Source organism: Prionailurus bengalensis, chromosome D3 (genome assembly GCF_016509475.1).
Source record: "Prionailurus bengalensis isolate Pbe53 chromosome D3, Fcat_Pben_1.1_paternal_pri, whole genome shotgun sequence".
Taxonomy (NCBI): Eukaryota; Metazoa; Chordata; class Mammalia; order Carnivora; family Felidae; genus Prionailurus; species Prionailurus bengalensis.
The window spans coordinates 35,526,907-35,543,458 of NC_057356.1; the positions used below are offsets into that span (position 1 = coordinate 35,526,907).

General features: G+C 47.3%; 1 protein-coding gene across 13 annotated transcripts in view; it reads right to left on the minus strand.

Moving 5' to 3' along the window:
* The window catches only part of MTCL1 (microtubule crosslinking factor 1), a 130,680-nt gene extending 114,158 nt beyond the window's left edge, over window positions 1-16,522 (minus strand). For 5 of the 13 annotated variants that reach the window (XM_043558301.1, XM_043558311.1, XM_043558302.1 and 2 more), the window contains exons 1-3: window positions 15,054-16,520; window positions 5,640-5,864; window positions 4,067-4,225 (exon numbers count right to left, since the gene is read on the minus strand). In XM_043558301.1, the coding sequence (XP_043414236.1) occupies window positions 4,067-4,225; window positions 5,640-5,864; window positions 15,054-16,124 (1,455 nt within the window). In that variant the 5' untranslated portion in view covers window positions 16,125-16,520. Of the gene's footprint in view, window positions 1-4,066; window positions 4,226-5,639; window positions 5,865-15,053 lie in introns of all 13 variants that reach the window. The other 8 variants (XM_043558304.1, XM_043558303.1, XM_043558305.1 and 5 more) reach the window with 4 other exon arrangements.
* Window positions 16,523-16,552: the final 30 nt, after the last annotated feature.

The following is a 16,552-nucleotide window of genomic DNA, read 5'->3' on the forward strand; positions in this document are numbered from 1 at the left end:
ACATGTCCCTGTCCCTTGCAAGTGCCAACTAACTGGCCAGTTATTACTGTGTCTAACATATAACAAGTATTCAAAAATTTTTGGTAGAATGAAATACTGTTCAGAGGAAGCACTTGGGCAATCTTTAAGAAGCTGAAACCAAGCTAAGATTAACTACTTTCAGCCTGTTGAGATGTTCCACCATAGAGTTGAGTACTAGAAGAAATATATTCTCCAAAAAGGCAAAAATGTTTCGGGCCTGCACAAGTGGAGGAGTATATGGGTGTTGGGTGCACAGACCATGATGTGAATAGGCACAAGGAATCAGGAGAGCAAACTAGCTAACCAGAAGGGGCAGTTCCTCATGGTTTCATATTGCCAACCCTCTTTTTTTTTCAATATATGAAATTTATTGTCAAATTGGTTTCCATACAACACCCAGTGCTCATCCCAAAAGGTGCCCTCCTCAATACCCATCACCCACCCTCCCCCCTCCCTCCCACCCCCCATCAACCCTGTTTGTTCTCAGTTTTGCCAACCCTCTTTAATCATCTTATCTATCAATGGAGAGAGTGACTTTTCTAGGACCCACTCTGTTAGTTCAAAAGGGACCAAAGGGCACAGATTCTTCTCACCATGCTCTGCTGCCTTTTATTTCACTTCAGGGTATACAGCAGTGGAGTGGGAAAACCAGCTGGGAGACAGGGATGGTCCCCAGCAGGAAAGGTCCTCTGTGTCACGCTAAAGAGTCACACTGTCAGATTTAAGGGAATGTAGAAGATAAAACAGAGAAGGGAGAAACTGAAGTACCTGCCTTTAACGTGTTGATTGCATAGGGTCAGCCCTCGAACAGTCACTTGAGAGAAGACCAAAGTATGGATAGAACAGAGGGTCTAAAACTTTCCCTAAGAGAGCAAAAGCAGAAGAGCAGAGCCTCAAGCACAAAACAGGTGATCTCAATGTGCACAGTAAGAGAGGTTTAAGGAGAAGTGCCATTGCTTAAGCCTGAGTGACTAACAGGACGGTGGCACCGTTAGTACAAATGGGAAAGATGAAGGAGATTCACGTGGGGATGAGGGTGGCGGGTCTGTTTCTGGATACTCTGAGTTTGAAGTGCGAGGAGAAATCCATCATGGGGAAGTCCCCCAAGCAGCTGAAAAGGCAGTCTGAAGCTTTAGAGAGAAGCCTCAGCAGCAGCCCCAGAGCAGAAGGGGCACAGAGATGAGCTATTTCATTGTTCTCTGAGGTTGAGGGAGGCAGGGGCGGGGGGAGGACACAGTCCTCTGCAACTACTTCTGTCACGGAGAGATGTGTGAAACGCACGAACTCTCCTTGCCTTTTCCAGAATGTGATTTATCCATTTACGAAATTTCGGAGGTGAAATTTACTACTGAGCAAAACTCAAGATGGAGAAAATAGTATCCTCACCTGGAAGCAAAGCTCATGGCGTATTCTTTTCTGGCATCGGTAAAAGGAACCCATTCCTGGAGACCACACCTGGCACTTTGCAGTAAATACCTCCTCTACCACCTCTGAACCTTGGATCGCCTGGTCCCATCGTTCGCTGCCTCCGGTACAAGTCTTCTGCACCTACCCTCCTCAGACTCCTGTCAGTTCTTACAGTTCGTTTAGAAGCCTGGTGGAAATAAGCAGTCGTACCAGGCTGACTGCACCTTGGAGGTAAAATACCGATGGCATTCCAATCGAGCAATTTCTGTGAGTAATTTTAACCCACAGTGGAAGGGACAGGCTGGCCCTGTCACCTCCTCTGTATACATCCAGCCTGAGCCAACATCACGGTCTCTGAAGATCCTTGCCTCACCCTTGCCTGGCTTTGAACGTCAGCAATCATTTCTTCTCCCTCAGGAGCTATTTGTGACCTGATGCCAAGTCCTAGGCGAATCCACTGACGTGTGCAAGAGCAGCTTTGTTTGCTTTAAAGATATTTATTTCCTCATTTATGTGTATATGTAACTTATATACTTATAGGTAAGCAGACACACATGTAAAATTTATAAAATATATTCCTAAGATATTTTCTACACCATCAAGGTAAGGCTCAAACTGGAAATTTTGGGAAAAGAAACTATTATGGCAAACCTTCCGGCAAACTTAGGTCAAAGGAGAAAGAAAGGGGGTGCCTGGGTGACTCAGTCAGCTGAGCATCTGCCTCTTGGACTCTCGATTTCAGCTCAGGTCATTATCTCATGGTTTGTGGGATCAAGTCCGTCATCGGGCTCTGCACTGACAGTATGGAGTTTGCTTGGGATTCTCTCTCTCTCTCTCTCTCTCTCTCTCTCTCTCCCCCCTTCTACCCCTCCGCTGCTCACATGTGCGCTCTCTCTCAAAAATAAATAAACTTGAAAAAAAAAGAAAAAGTAGAAAGAAGTAAATTACTAGTAGAGGTAAAAAGACCCACAAGGAGAGGAGAAATTCCCCCAGTCACAGGGGTAAGTGTATGTGAAAGTTAAGGAGCAAGGGTTACCCATGAAGAAAGAACATTCTCAGACTCTACCCCCTCCGCTGGGAAGCTCACTGTGTCCCTAGGCAAGCTGTGGTCACCACAGCTCCACGTTCTTGTCCTTCATTCACTCCCCCACCTTGTGATTCCCTGATGCCACCACCGCCTAAGTGCCAGGCACTGTTCTAGGCACAGGGACCCCACAGTGAACTACCCAGACAAATCCTCTTCCCACACAGCTCAAGTTCTGGAGGCACATTAGTGAAGGCAACAAAGAAATAAAACCCGTGGCATTTTCAGACAAGTGCTGCCAACATACAAGTAATTGACCAAAATCCATAATGTGTCAGACGGGAAGACGGATCAGGACGGCCAGGGTGGAGGCAGGGGCAACTTGAATATGCAAGTGTGGAGGGGAAGGTGGCTGAGGTGAGATGTCAGCAGAGACCTCAAGGTGAGGGACTGAGTCCCAGGGGTATGGATCCCTGGAAAAAGAATGTGGGCTACCATCCCTCACTCCCAGACTCAAGGAACAGCAGGGCACCTGACTGGCTGTGAGGGGATGGGGGTGGGGAAGTAGAAATATCCACATGTCAAGTTGAACCGTAAACATCTCAGTAACAGAGGCTGTGCTGCCATATTCCTAGCTGCATCCCCAGGGCCTGGTACGGGGACTGAATTAAGTGTGGGCAGATGCATGGCTGGATGGATGAGGAATGGTTTTGTGGACTTCCTTATAATGGAAGCCAACAACAAAACAGGATTTGCAGTACTGTATGCAAAGGAAATACACACACACACACACACACACACACACACACACACTCATTTTCTAGATCGCTGTGCTAGAATACATTCACTCCCTAAAATAAAAAGAAAAGAAAAACCTATATTTAAACCATATTGGCGGGGCGCCTGGGTAGCTTGGTCGGTTAAGCATCCGACTTCGGCTCAGGTCATGATCTCACGGTCCGTGAGTTTGAGCCCCGCGTCAGGCTCTGGGCTGACAGCTCAGAGCCTGGAGCCTGTTTCAGATTCTGTGTCTCCCTCTCTCTCTGCCCCTCCCCTGTTCATGCTCTGTCTCTCTCTGTCTCAAAAACCAATAAACATTAAAAAAAATAATAAACCATATTGGCTGAATAATAGCTATAGGGGGCATACGCCTATTATCTGTTTACACAGGTTTAGTAGATAACCATAACATATTTTCCAGCTCATTGGAAAAGAAGACTCAAGAAAAAAGCTACTGCTTAATTTTGTATTCTAGTAATAATATACTCCATTTGGGCCCATAAGAGGAATTAATGGCCAGCTCATCTGAATGGAAATTATAAAAAAAAAAAATAGCTTTAGACCACGGTTCACCAAGCCTTTTCTGTAGCGGGCCAGACAGCAAATATTTCAGGCTTTGCAAACAACATACTGTCTTTGTCACAGTCTTCCCTGCTTTGTTGGGTTTATTTTTGTGTGGTTGTTGTTGTTTTATAAGGCTATGAAAAATGTAAAAACCATTCTTGGTTTCTGGGCCATACTAATAAACCATAGTTCACCAAATGGGACACCTGGAGTCCCAAAACCCCCAACAGTTAAACCCAAGAAAGAAATCCCCATACATTTTGGGATTACCTCTTTCAGTCTCTCCAGCTCATTTTGGAGGGCCTGCTTGGATATTTCCACTTCAATCATCTGCTGTCGGAGACTTTCGTTTTCATCTTCAGCTTTAGCACGCTTTTCCTCCACGGTTTCAAGTTCGTGGTGCAATCTAACAGATACATCTTTGGCTACCTGTATCAACCAACAGAGATAGTCATCAGAACGGGAAGCTTTCTGCGTGCTAAAGGCACATTCGAACAACTTTTGAGGCAGGATCATTAAGTGATATGATATCACAGTAAAGGGCAAAGACCCTGGCAATATTAACAAGCCTCTCTTTAAAGGAGGAGGTATTAGTTTCAAACATGAAATCCACATTATGAGCAAGGATACAACCTTTTTATCTGATTAAAAGGCTACTGTGAATAGCCCTACCTCCTTACAGAGTATCACCAAGAATGCCAGTTCTGCCCAGGCACACATGCTTTAATGATAAATTAGAAATAATAGTAACAATAACAATAACCAACCAACCAACCAACCAACCAATCAATCAATAGTTCTGTTCCCTAAGATAATACTAAACCCACCTGCTTTAAAAAAAAAAAAATCAAAATAATCCTGTAAAATGATACGGTCAAGTTTTAAATTGTCTACAGTAGTAAAATATCTGAATGTTAAAAGCAGCTAAACATTTTTAACCTTCTAAAAGGAAACAAGGAAAGATTTTGCAAAAGAAATATAAATCACCCTTACATCCCACTGAGTGACATTTTGCTAGGGGTTTATAGATTTGATAGAATTACAAAGATTCTTTTCCTGTTATCATAATGAAAGGCGAAATGAGATTTCATAAGTGCTCCCATAATGAGGAGGACATTATGCATTATTCACCTCTTGATAAATGATTTGATAATCACGGCACAGGAGAAGCCACGCTACCCATGGAGAGAGCAAATGGTAGAAAGTCTGGAATTTCTTCACCTCATTCCCACTTCTGCCAGTGCTTCTCAAAAACACCTTAGACAATTAGCTTTAGACGATTAGTTATGATCCTCTCTCTCCTTCGGTTAAATCAAACCTCTACACCTGGGTTATGGTCATTTCAGGTTTCTGCATTCTAGAAACTTAAGTAACAATAAAAATGTTAAGTGATCATAGTCAACCTTTATGAGTGGCCTTTGACCATCACTGAATTGATAATCAATAGATTTTTTAAATATTCCAAATTTTAAGAAGGCGTTTCTGTAGAATTCTACACAACTGTCAGGCTAAGTGGCGGATATCAATTCTTTCTTTTTTTTTTTTTTTAATTGTAGATCCCTTACTATGACTTCTTTCCCTTACGTTTTGAGATTCCAGTTCATATGGCAGGTTTAAATCTTGGCCTGTCAAAGCCAAATGACTACACATTCCCTATAAGCCATAAGGGGAAGGAAGAATGTTTATGCTGGCATCTGTTGAGAGAGCAACACCACCGGAACATCAGGACCCTGTGTGAGTGGGTCCGAGGGCTGCAGTCTCAGATCTGTGATCCCGCCCCTCCCCTCCCCCTGCAGCCCCTTCTGGGAATAAGCCGCCCTTCAACCCTGATCAGCTCACTCACCTTTAAATCCTGCTCCAGACTCCGGATGAGCTCGCCATCCACCTGACCAGTCTCAGCCACTTTCAGACTCTTCTGCTCTGCTTTCCTGAGGCGGTACTGCAGGATTCGGCAGTTTTTATTAGCACGGTCCAGCTCTCGCCGAAGCTCCTGCAGCTGGTAAACATCTTCCTCTAGGTAACTGTCTCTCATCTCTTCCATCTCAGCACGGAGTTCGTCCAATTCATCCTACGCAAGCCAGATGGAGTTGACTCATAAGCCACCAGAAAAAGGATGGTGTCTCCTGTGTCCCCCTGCTCAGCAATACTAAATATTAACCACCTGTACACTCACCCACCGGCTTATGGCCACACCTGTGTGACAGGACCTCTGGAAATGGTCACACAAGACAATATCCTCAGATGTCTATTCAAATCTCATGGATCCAGAGGCTAAAAACCAGGATGGATTATTCACTGCAGCCTGCCAGCCTTATTCCCCTCCTCATATTTTCTTACATAATCAGAATCATAAATGAAATCGGCTCTGCAGATAACTAAACCTTTAGATTCACACCAAACGTTGACCTAAACTTGTATCTCTAAGACACAATCTAGATGTCAAGAGGAGTTGGACAGAGCCCGCCTTCAAAGGACATAAACTTTAGTGGGGTCGTAAAACGGAAATGCCCTGGAATTATAACATACCTGCAAATGTCTCTAAAAACTCTGTACCACCATACAAATCTCAGCACTGACTATGTGACTCAATTTCAAAGGTACAACCTTTTGCATGATGTCAAATACACACTGGGGTGGTGTTTTTCCATCCACCTGGGCTTTATTTCCTATCTCCACTTGATTCTGGCACCAGCATGAAGACGCCAGGAGGTTCAGGACCTTCAGCATGAAGGTTCAGGAGAAACCCAGGAGTGGTTTCTGGCCCTCCTCTTTCCCTCCCATTCCACAGTCATTCCAGTGCTCTCAGTCCAACACAGCCACAAACCTGCAGGGCGCTCTCTTACCTGTGATGGCTGCACACCACTGCTAGTCCCTGCCTTCATCCCTCCCAAGGGAGCAGCTGCACACATAGACAAGTTGTGTGGGGCTCCCTGCCTCCCCTTTAGCCCATTCTCCACCCGGAGTTATCCTCTACTATGGAACTCAGACCATACCCCTCAAAGCCTCCAGGGGGATTCCCACTGCGCTGAGAAATGTCCTCCCCAAGGGCCTCCTTCTTCCCTGCCACACTGCTGGTCTCATAGGGCCAGGACTCCTGGCCCTCTCTGTTCCTCCCCAGCTTTTACAGAGCTCACTATCACATAAGCCAGAAGGTGCACACACAGTGCCTTCCCTGACCACCCATCCCCACCAGGTCTCTAATCCCTTGCCTTCCCTGTTTTCTCTCCATCTCTTACCACCACTGGCTAAAAGTTATTTGTGCTTCCTCCTGTCTGTGGCCCATACTGAAATGTAAGCTCTGGGAGGGCAGACCCCTTGTGTGTCTGTTCCTCTGCATTCACAGCGCCCAGAGTAGTGTGAGCCACGCAGCAGGCCTTCAATAAGTATTTGTGGGAAGAACACACATAAACATCGGTCAATACCTACAAAGACCAAATCGTAAAGATGACCAAAATCTAACTTAAACGCACCCTTGCGTCGTTCCAGTCTTGTAACTGAATCACGAAAAATTTTTCCCAGACCCACAGATGTAGCTGCAATATGCGAGACAGAAATTCTATTGAAATAATTACAAAAGATTTTAACGAGGAGTAATTTGGAGGGTGGGAGATTAAGAAAAACATTCTAGGAATTTTCTTGATTAGTTTGGTAACTGCTGGTTTAAATGCCTCCAGACTAGGATACACTCAGTCTTTCCCATTTGTTTTGTTCAATTAACACTGAGGGTCAAGGCAAGAAACTCTCTGTGACACGGACACCTTAAGTTGTCAGGTCTTGGCCTGCTATTCAGTTTGTTTCTGGATTCTCTCTACCCTCGCTAATCCTGCATTTGTTCTTAAAAGCAGAGATTTACTTATAATAAAGAACAAGAGTTTCCCAACATCAAAGCCTCAGGTAGACAAGAAATTGACCAGAAGGGAATCTCTTGAAGAGTAATTTATCCTGGAAAAGATTAAGTGTAAGTGTAACAAATAAATTGGGAATCTGTATGGAAAAACACAAATTGGCACAGACAGGGTAAAGACAGCTGTCCAGGCAACTCGATCATACGAAGCCGTCTACTGGAAGGAACACAGGTGTGGTATCTCATACCCGCAAACCTCAGTCTATAGATTCTCCCTAATCTGCCCACACTACCCTAACTAAGACAATGACTTACTCAACTGACTATGACTCCAAATGGAGCTTGTCTGAATGGGCTACCAAGAAGAACGGATGTTAAAGAAGAAAGCTTTGCCACTTCCCAGTGGTCACATGAATAAAATGTCTTTTCTTCTCTGCTTCTGAGTGTTCTTACAAAATTTCTATAGCAACAGTCACAACCCCGCTAAAAACATAGGATGCTCTAGTGTGCCTTAAAACAGGTAAATATTAACATTGAAAATGTTGTGAAGTATAAGCAAGTTTTTTTTTTTTTTATGTTCTTTTTTCCTTCATGGAGATCTCTTCCTATAAGTCTCGTTCCTCGTCAGAAAATCTGCTGGGACTAGGAGCTCATGGACCAAGCACGGAAGCCAGTCAGTTGATCTACATATATGAACGGGATGGACAGGCTGGGCTCCTCGGGGAACTGGAGAACACAGGTCTTTCGGGAAGGTGCTTGCCAACCTCTAGCAAAGAAGAAGTTGGCAGACTGACGCCCAATCCCTACGCTGAGGCTGTGATGCCGCTGTGTGGGAGCCTTGCCCTTGACCAGACCCATGCTAGCGGAGACCAACTGCAGACTGCAAGCTTTAAAACAGGCCTTATGGATGTCAATCTTCTAGTAAAGATTAGGTGACTGGTCCTGAATCTTCAAAATCAAGGTCAAGTTTTCCTCAGGTTTCACCATGTATATGATAAATCTGACTTTCAGAAAGAGCCTATTCTCCACACTTGTGTCTGAGTACAGTTAAAAGGAAATTGTTTCATTGGGTAACTAGTAAAAAAAACAGTTCAATATAAGCAATAATCACAACATGTATATGCATGCATACAAATATTCAGTAACTGTGGCCATTCTGTTCATGGAAGGAAGTGTCTGTGATCATGTTTCCTTCTAGAAAGCTTATCTATAAAAGCCAAAGTCATTAATGCCTGGAATTACCTGTTACTCAAACAAAAGTGTTTAAAGTGTGATACAGCCATAAGAAAACATAAGATACAACTTCCAGGGATAAAAATGTTCTCTAGTTTTCAAATTTTGTACCGGGGGGGACCCTCATCGACCCTAATATCAAATGCTGGATGTCATATAGATGTGTAAACAACCACAACAAGCTAAAACAAACAAACAAACAAACAAACAAACAAACAAACAAACAGTATTTAGGGGCTAGATGAACCCACACCTCCAAATCATTCATTACTCCAGATGTAAACAGCTAACATTTTTTGGCATAAATAATCACCAACATTAGTTGCACTGAAAAGAAAATTAGGGAGAGACTATAATTGCATGTATTTGAATCACTGCTTTTATAACTCATATGTTATCTAAATAAATATTTGTAGAACATAAGACATCCTTTTTTCAGTATTTTCCCTTCATTACTAAACCTGCCAGGAACATATTACCCCATTTCATAGACAAGGAGAGCAAACTCATGCTGGTAAATCTGTCCAAAGCCTCATAGCTAACAAATAGAAGCTAGACTGCAAGCCCACATGTTCTTTCCAGTAAATACTATAAATTATTTGCAACAACCGGGACAAATGGAACAATAATACGCTTTAAGTCATACTTTAAAAAACCTGCCATAGATGTGAAATAATAAAGCAAGCTAAGATTTTTAGATCTTGACAACTGTCAATGTGTGAGTATATCCATTATCTCAGTTGGTCCTCAAAAAAAAAGAAAAGAAAAAAGAAAAAAACACTGCAATGTGCAGCAAAGATATTAATACTCCCATTTTAAAAATGAGGAAATTGAGATTCCAAACATTTAAATGGCTTTTCAACACTAGTCTATTGCAGAGATGGGACCAAGGCCAGTGTTTCAACTCTTTTCATAGCGCCTTGAAAAAAAAAAGCAGTTTTCAGGTTCAGTGAAAAGAAGTTACAAGAAAAGCAAATTATAAACCGTGTAAGCTGGCAGCAGACATTTGAAAAGCAAAAACTGTGATTATTCAGATTAGGGTCATGATGGATAGTGATTTTCAAGCTACCATTACATTAATTTTCTGACAGCATGCCCTAATTTAGAATACATTGTATTACAGAACCTTAAAAATGTCTGCCATTTAAATGTTTAAGAAAACCAAATCAAGCAGAACATATAATGTTTCTGGCAAATATAATTTAGACAGAGTAAGTAAAAGTAGAAAATTGCTGTTGTTTTTTTATACACAGAAACTAAGAAAAAACTTGCCCTTAATCAAGTTTTATATTGAATTAACATCAGGTCTGTTGCATACCTCACTAAAAAGCTAATTTAGTTTTAATTAAATCTATTTTTCAAATTTCACATATAAAATGGAATCTTGAAGTCATGCAAAGCTCCCCAACTACTCCCCTTTGCCTGCAGATAACAGATCGAGCCTTATTATATACATCAAATTAGAGAAATAATGAGGCACCATGTGCGCACTAGAGTAAACCAAGATTAAATGACACACATTTCAATGAAAACAGTTTTACCCACAAATAAAAACTAAAAACACAGTGGATACTGAGTGCACCGTATCTGAACTTAAGGGATGCAAACTCTTGATCATACTGATAGTTTTATTCAAATAATAGCCTCCTTTAAGCAACCCGAAATCAATAACTAGTTCTACATTAATATTTTAATAACGTTTCTTTAAACAGACCCAATTTGGAGAGGGGGAGCAGTCGTCTGGCTACTGTTGAAATAATTCCATCTTCTGGGAGTTGCAGACAGAAACTATTGTCTGTTGTAATATACAAATAATCCACCTCATTTCCCTCTGGACAATGAAAATGTTCTCTGCACAGTCCCAGCTGTAGCTAAGAAGGCACAGGGGCCGCTACCATTGTTTACCAAGTGACAGTTCACCCAGCAGCTGATGGGCTCTGTTTGTCCTGGTCTACATTATCTTGCCACCTAAGATTATTACAGCCGCTCTTTTGCAGGCTGAATAAAGAATGGGCGTGGAAAGCGGAATGTCAGGAAAGAATAGGAACACTGTCCACTTTAACCCTTCCAAAAGAAAGGGAGAGGAGGAGCTCAACACTTTAGCTGTTCAGAACTGTGTTATTCTTGCCTGTGAGTGTCTCCCTTCTGGGCCATGCTGAGCACCTGGAATCCAAGCAGCCCAATTTAACAAAACCATTTCAGAGCTTGAAACTCAAAAGACTACTTCCGGTAAGAAACAGGCTGGTAAGGCTGGATCAGAGGTGATACACTGCAACCTATAAAATAAAAAATGACCTTACCAATCATCTCCTTTAGGGAATCACTCCTTTCAAAGGATCGGATGTTGCTCGCCCTGGTAGCTAGCAGTGACTTTTGTTTTAACCAGAAATAATTCTTCGGGAATAACAGAGAAAGCAGAGCGAAAATAAGCAACCCTTCCCCCCAGCCCCACCTGCATCCATCCTGCAGGGCACTGGCACTTTTGGAGAACACTATTTGGGCACATGCGGAGGGGACATTGTAAGCCCATCACCAGTAATTCCAAAAGCGTTTTGGGGGGCACCTGGGTGGCTCAGTTGGTTAAGTGTCCAACTCTGGCTCAGGTCCTGATCTCACGGTTCCTGGGTTCAAGTCCTGCCTCCGGCTCTGTGCTGACAGCTCAGAGCCTAGAGCCTGTTTCAGATTCCGTGTCTCCCTTTCTCTCTGCCCCTCCCCCACTCGCAGTCTGTCTGTCTCTCTCTCTCTCTCTCAAAAATAAATAAACTTTTAAAAAATTAAAAAAAAAAAAGAAAAACATTTTCAAAATAGGTCAATAAATTCAACTGATTAAATTCTCCTGAAAACCCTGTGGAAACAGAGAACATAATTAGTATGTTCACAATGAGCACTAAGGCTGGTCCGATTATCTCAGAGCACTTGGGCAAAACACGGCGGCGGCAGGCAGGTGGGCAGGCAGAAACACACCAGCCGCGTTTTGTGGATGCTCTCAGCACCGAGAAATATGCCTGGGTTCAGTATGAAAAAGGAGCAAAGGCCTTTGGACAACCAAATTCAACTGCTCACCTGAATTTCTGAAGACTTCCAAATATATCTAAGTTCATCGGGAGTAAAGGGACAAGCCTGCTTTCCTGCCTGTGTTTTCACGCAAAAAGCCAGCCACCTGGATTGAGTAGTTGTGCATTTTTCATTTAGTCAACTTGGTGCCCTCTGATGAAGAAGAGATAGCAGGGCCAGGGACACCCCAAGCAGCTCCACACTGCGCAACCGAAGGTATGTACGTCTCTGTTGACATCTATTTTAAAAAATACAGCAGAGTGGCTAAAAACCAAGAGAATTCCACTTGAAGGTCTCCATCAGTAAGACATCCGCCTATGGTTTCGCAGGCCTGATGATTCTGCTTGATTATCCTTTGGTCATGCTAGCTCAGGAAGTGTGACAGTCTTGTGCAGTAATGGTGACAGAACTGACTTGGGAAAGAATGTGGCACTTATCATGGTCACAGTCCTCCAGGATATACCAACGTAAAGTGCCCGGGCCAAGTCTCTTCTTGGTAGGTAACATTTGAATAGAAGAATGCTCTGTCTAATCACAAGAGCTCTGTACCACATTCTCTAAGAAAGCAGATCAAGGATGCACATTGATCTACTGTGAGAAAAGAAGCAACCAAAGCAACCAAAGGTAAGTTTCAATTTAGAAACTTGCCCTGTGCCAAGGCAAGCCTCCTGCCTCTGACTCCTGAGGTCACTTGTGCTCACAGCCCCATTGTGCACAAGTGGGCGCGCTCACTGACCTCTAGAGAAGTCTGCCAGGATTGCTGTGTTTTCTCCCAAATTGAACTATTGTAACTTAGCTTCTGGGTAACGAAACACGTAACTCACACGTATATTTGTGAGCATACTTCTGGTTTCCCAGCCTCTTTCAGAGCTCCTCTACCTCCTGCTCTCTCCTGCTGACAGGGGAAAGGCTGGGAGAGGCACTCAGGCAGAGTAAACGGTTGGCCGTGACACTTTCTCCACAGGAAACAGCAACTGAACATTTCCCGCAAATTAAACACTGTCAGTGGGATTTATATGACCATCTGTACACTGGCTAGTGGAGAGGGGTTCATTATGGCCCTTTCGCCTAAAATGAAAAGAGGCCCCGTAGGAAAGTTAAACATTGGGAACATTTCAAGCTAATAAAACAACTCAAAAGCAAGCAGTATACGCTGAGAAAAGCAGGCTTGCTGGGAACAGGGATGCAGCCTGGTGCAGTGAAAGCAGCAAAGGCTCCGGGGGCGGGGAAAATAGAAGCTGTACTTCCTAGCTGGATGGCCTTGGGCTGGTCATTTAAGTTTTCCGGGTTCTCAGCATCCTTGTCTGTGAAACTGGGGTTATGACAAATTTAACAACAATTATACCCCATGCTGTTGTGAAGAATCACTGAAATATCAAATATACCACATCAGACTCCAGGGTCAGACACCTATTTCATTCACAGAGGCTCTACCCACGTGAAAAGATAAAGCAAATAAACAGTCACCTCAGAATGAACTCTAAAATGACTGTTGCCTACCTGAAGATCAAAGATGCGATGAGAAACATGTTTTACGAAACCCTCAATTTTCTGTCGCTTAGCAGGTCGTGATTTGGATAAACACCATTTAATCAGAAACACTGGGGGCCTGGGATCATGCTGAGAGCTGGAGCTATAACAGAACAAGGTAATCTTTCTGGCCCTTAGGGAGTTTACATTTGCTGAAGATTCACAAAAGCGGCGATTTCAAAATGGAGTCGCATATGCTATCACTGCCCTTTCTCTTCAGCACCTTTGAAAATCGTTCTGCTGTCTATTACGTAAGAGTGGGTGACACAGGCAAATGTACTACTTGAAACATCTTACTCCCAACTCCCAATCTGGTCTCACCTCTCCTCTGCCTCACTGCCACATCTTTGCAGACAAAACAACGACTGGGCTCATTTGAGGAGAGCAGCTCCTGATAAGAAGTTTAGGTTCAGAATACTATTCTGTCAGCAGTCTGAACTTCACACTTAACCACCTTAAAAGGGCATGCCCCTGGTCCCACTGGCCAAAGCCTGGGCCTCATCTGGATACATTCAGTGTTTGCTGAGAAAAAGTACAAGTCACATCACCCAGATGAAGGAGGGACATCCACTGGTTTGGGAGATATATGTTATCATCTTAACAGAAACGTGAAAAGATTGGTACCGCTGTAGTTATTCACTAACTTGAGCACTACAATAAATTAAAACAGTTGCCCCCCGTACTACCCCCCTTATTTTCTCTCAAGTCACTTCAACTGTCTTGAACCCCATTCCCCCAACACTGTAAGTCCTCTGTTCTGCAGGACCAACCTGACCTCCTCTTGGGAGAAAAGATGGAAGTCAGATCGAGTGCCCCAAAGCTAACAAGACCAAAAGGCCATTGCTAGCTAGCAGGCCCGTAGGAAAAATCCTCAGAGGTAGGGGGGCAGAGGTTTGCAATTCCCTCAAAAGTGCTGGAGTGCTGGGGGAAATCAAGCGGTCTCTCCTGACACAAAACACCAGCTTGTGGACGCCTACAAAGGACAGGCAGGCCAAACCTGCCAACTCCTTGTCCCTCAACACAGGCCACCCTCATGGGGCCCCTGAACTTGAGGTGTATCACCGAAACACTGGGAGCACCCCCCTCCGAGAAAATAGAGGGGGTCTCACGTTCTGTAAACGCAGGAAAAGCATCTGGCACATCCGCAGCCTGGCCCACTGCAGGCTCCAGAACCTACACGCACCTGCCCTAGGCCGCGACCAGAGCTCCTTGGCTAGGGGTAGCCAGATCCCACAGGTGAGGGTGTGCATGTTTTGGCCCCACAGAGAGTCGGCTGTGTATCCAAAATGTGATTCTGGCCACCTCTCTCCCGGCACATCAACAGAGGCAAAGACGTCAGCAGGAAGAAGCAAGACTTCCAAGAAACAAGAAAAGCTAAGTGGGGTGGGAACCCGCCAGAACCCACAGGTCTTGCTGCTCCTTCCAGAAGTTTTAGCTTAAGTTCCCAACGCCCAGTGTGTGCGGGGGCGGGAAAGTGAAGGGCAGAAGAGAGAACGGGCTTGTCAGGACCGGGCAGGCAGGGCTCGCGGGTCCCCGCCCGCACCCAGACCTTTCGGGGTGGCCTCCGGGACACCCGCGGCGGAGCCGGCTGCTCACCTTGAGATAGTCGTTCTCCGAGCGCAGCTCCTCGATCTCCCGCAGCAGCTCCTCCTCCACCGCGGCCGCCGGGATCAGTCGGGTCTGCTCGCCAAGACCGGGGTCCTTGGGGATCCCGGGGACCGTTCGCTCGAACGGCGCGCGTCCCCCGGCATCCTCCGCCACGCCAGTTCCCAGGGACCCCGCGGGGACCCCGCCCGGGCTGCTCCGACCCCCGAGGCAGGCGCCGGCGGCGGGAGGCGCGGCAAGGAGCGCGGGGGGCTCGGGGCTGCCGGGCGGCGCCCCCCGAGCCGCGGGGCTCGTCGTAGCGGCTCCTCGCAGCGGTTCCCGGTCGCTGGAGCCCGTGCCAGACTCGGCGTCGCTGCTGGCGGCGGGGAGCAGGCGCTGCTCGTCGGACAGGGGTTCGGAGGGGCAGTCGGAGAGGTCGGAGCTGCTGTCCGTGTGGCTGATGCGCGAGCCTGGAGCCGGGGAGCCGGCCGCGGAGGTCACGGCGAGGATCACGGCGGGGATCGGGGCGGCGGGGACCGGCGGCCCGGCGGCACGGGCGGGGGGCGCCCCGGAGCCGCGTTTGGCTTTGCGGCCCTTGGCAGCGGCGGACAGCGGCTCGGTCCCGGGCGGCGGCGGCGGCCTCCCTGCCCGGGGCAGCAGCTCCCCGGGCGCCGTGCGCGCCACCCTCCTGGGGCCCGGAGCGGCCTTGGCGCCTCCCGCTGCCCTGGCCCCGGCTCCCGGCGGCGGCTTGTCCTTCGCGCCAGGGGCGCCGCCGCTGCGCCGAGAGAGGCGGCCGGGCGCGGCCAGGGTTCCTGGCGAGGGCGGCGCTTTGCCCGCGAGGCTGGGAGAGCGTGGGGCGGCGGGCGCCTGGGCTCGGCCCGAGGAGGGGGCGGCCAGGGCCGGGCCGGACGCCGGGGTCCGGCCGTGCAGATCCTTGAGGAAGGGTCTGGCGGGCGAGGGCGCGCGGTGCAACCGCCTACGCTCGGCCAGCGGGTGGAGGTGATGGTGGCGGTGGTGCTGGCCGGGCGGCAGCGGCTTCGCCTCCGGGGTGCCGCCGCCCGCGAGGCCGTTCAGCGTCTCCATGGCCGGGTCCCGGGCCGCGAGCAGCAGCTCGGGCGGCAAATGCTCCGGGCGGCGGCGGCGGCGTGCAGCCTCCCCGCGCGCCCGCTCATCACTGTCCCCAGCCCCGCCCGGTCTGCGCCCCGCGCTCTCGCGCCGCCGCCGTTCCCCGCGCACCCCTGGCCCCCAGGATCCCAGCGGGGCTGGCGGCCGCCGTCGTCCCGCTCTCCCCTCGCTGAGGTCACTGCCGCTCGAGTTCACCCGGCACAACGGCGCGGCGGCTCCCTGCCGCTCGCATCCCTAGACGCTGCGCTCCGGGCTCGCGGGTCCGCACACCCGCACTCGTCCGCTGGCGGCGCGCTCCCCGCTCCCGCGTCGGGTTCCCCGCCCACGGCCGCCCAGCTCCCCGCAGCGCCCGCCAGCTCGGGTGGGGAGGAACTGCACGCGCGCTC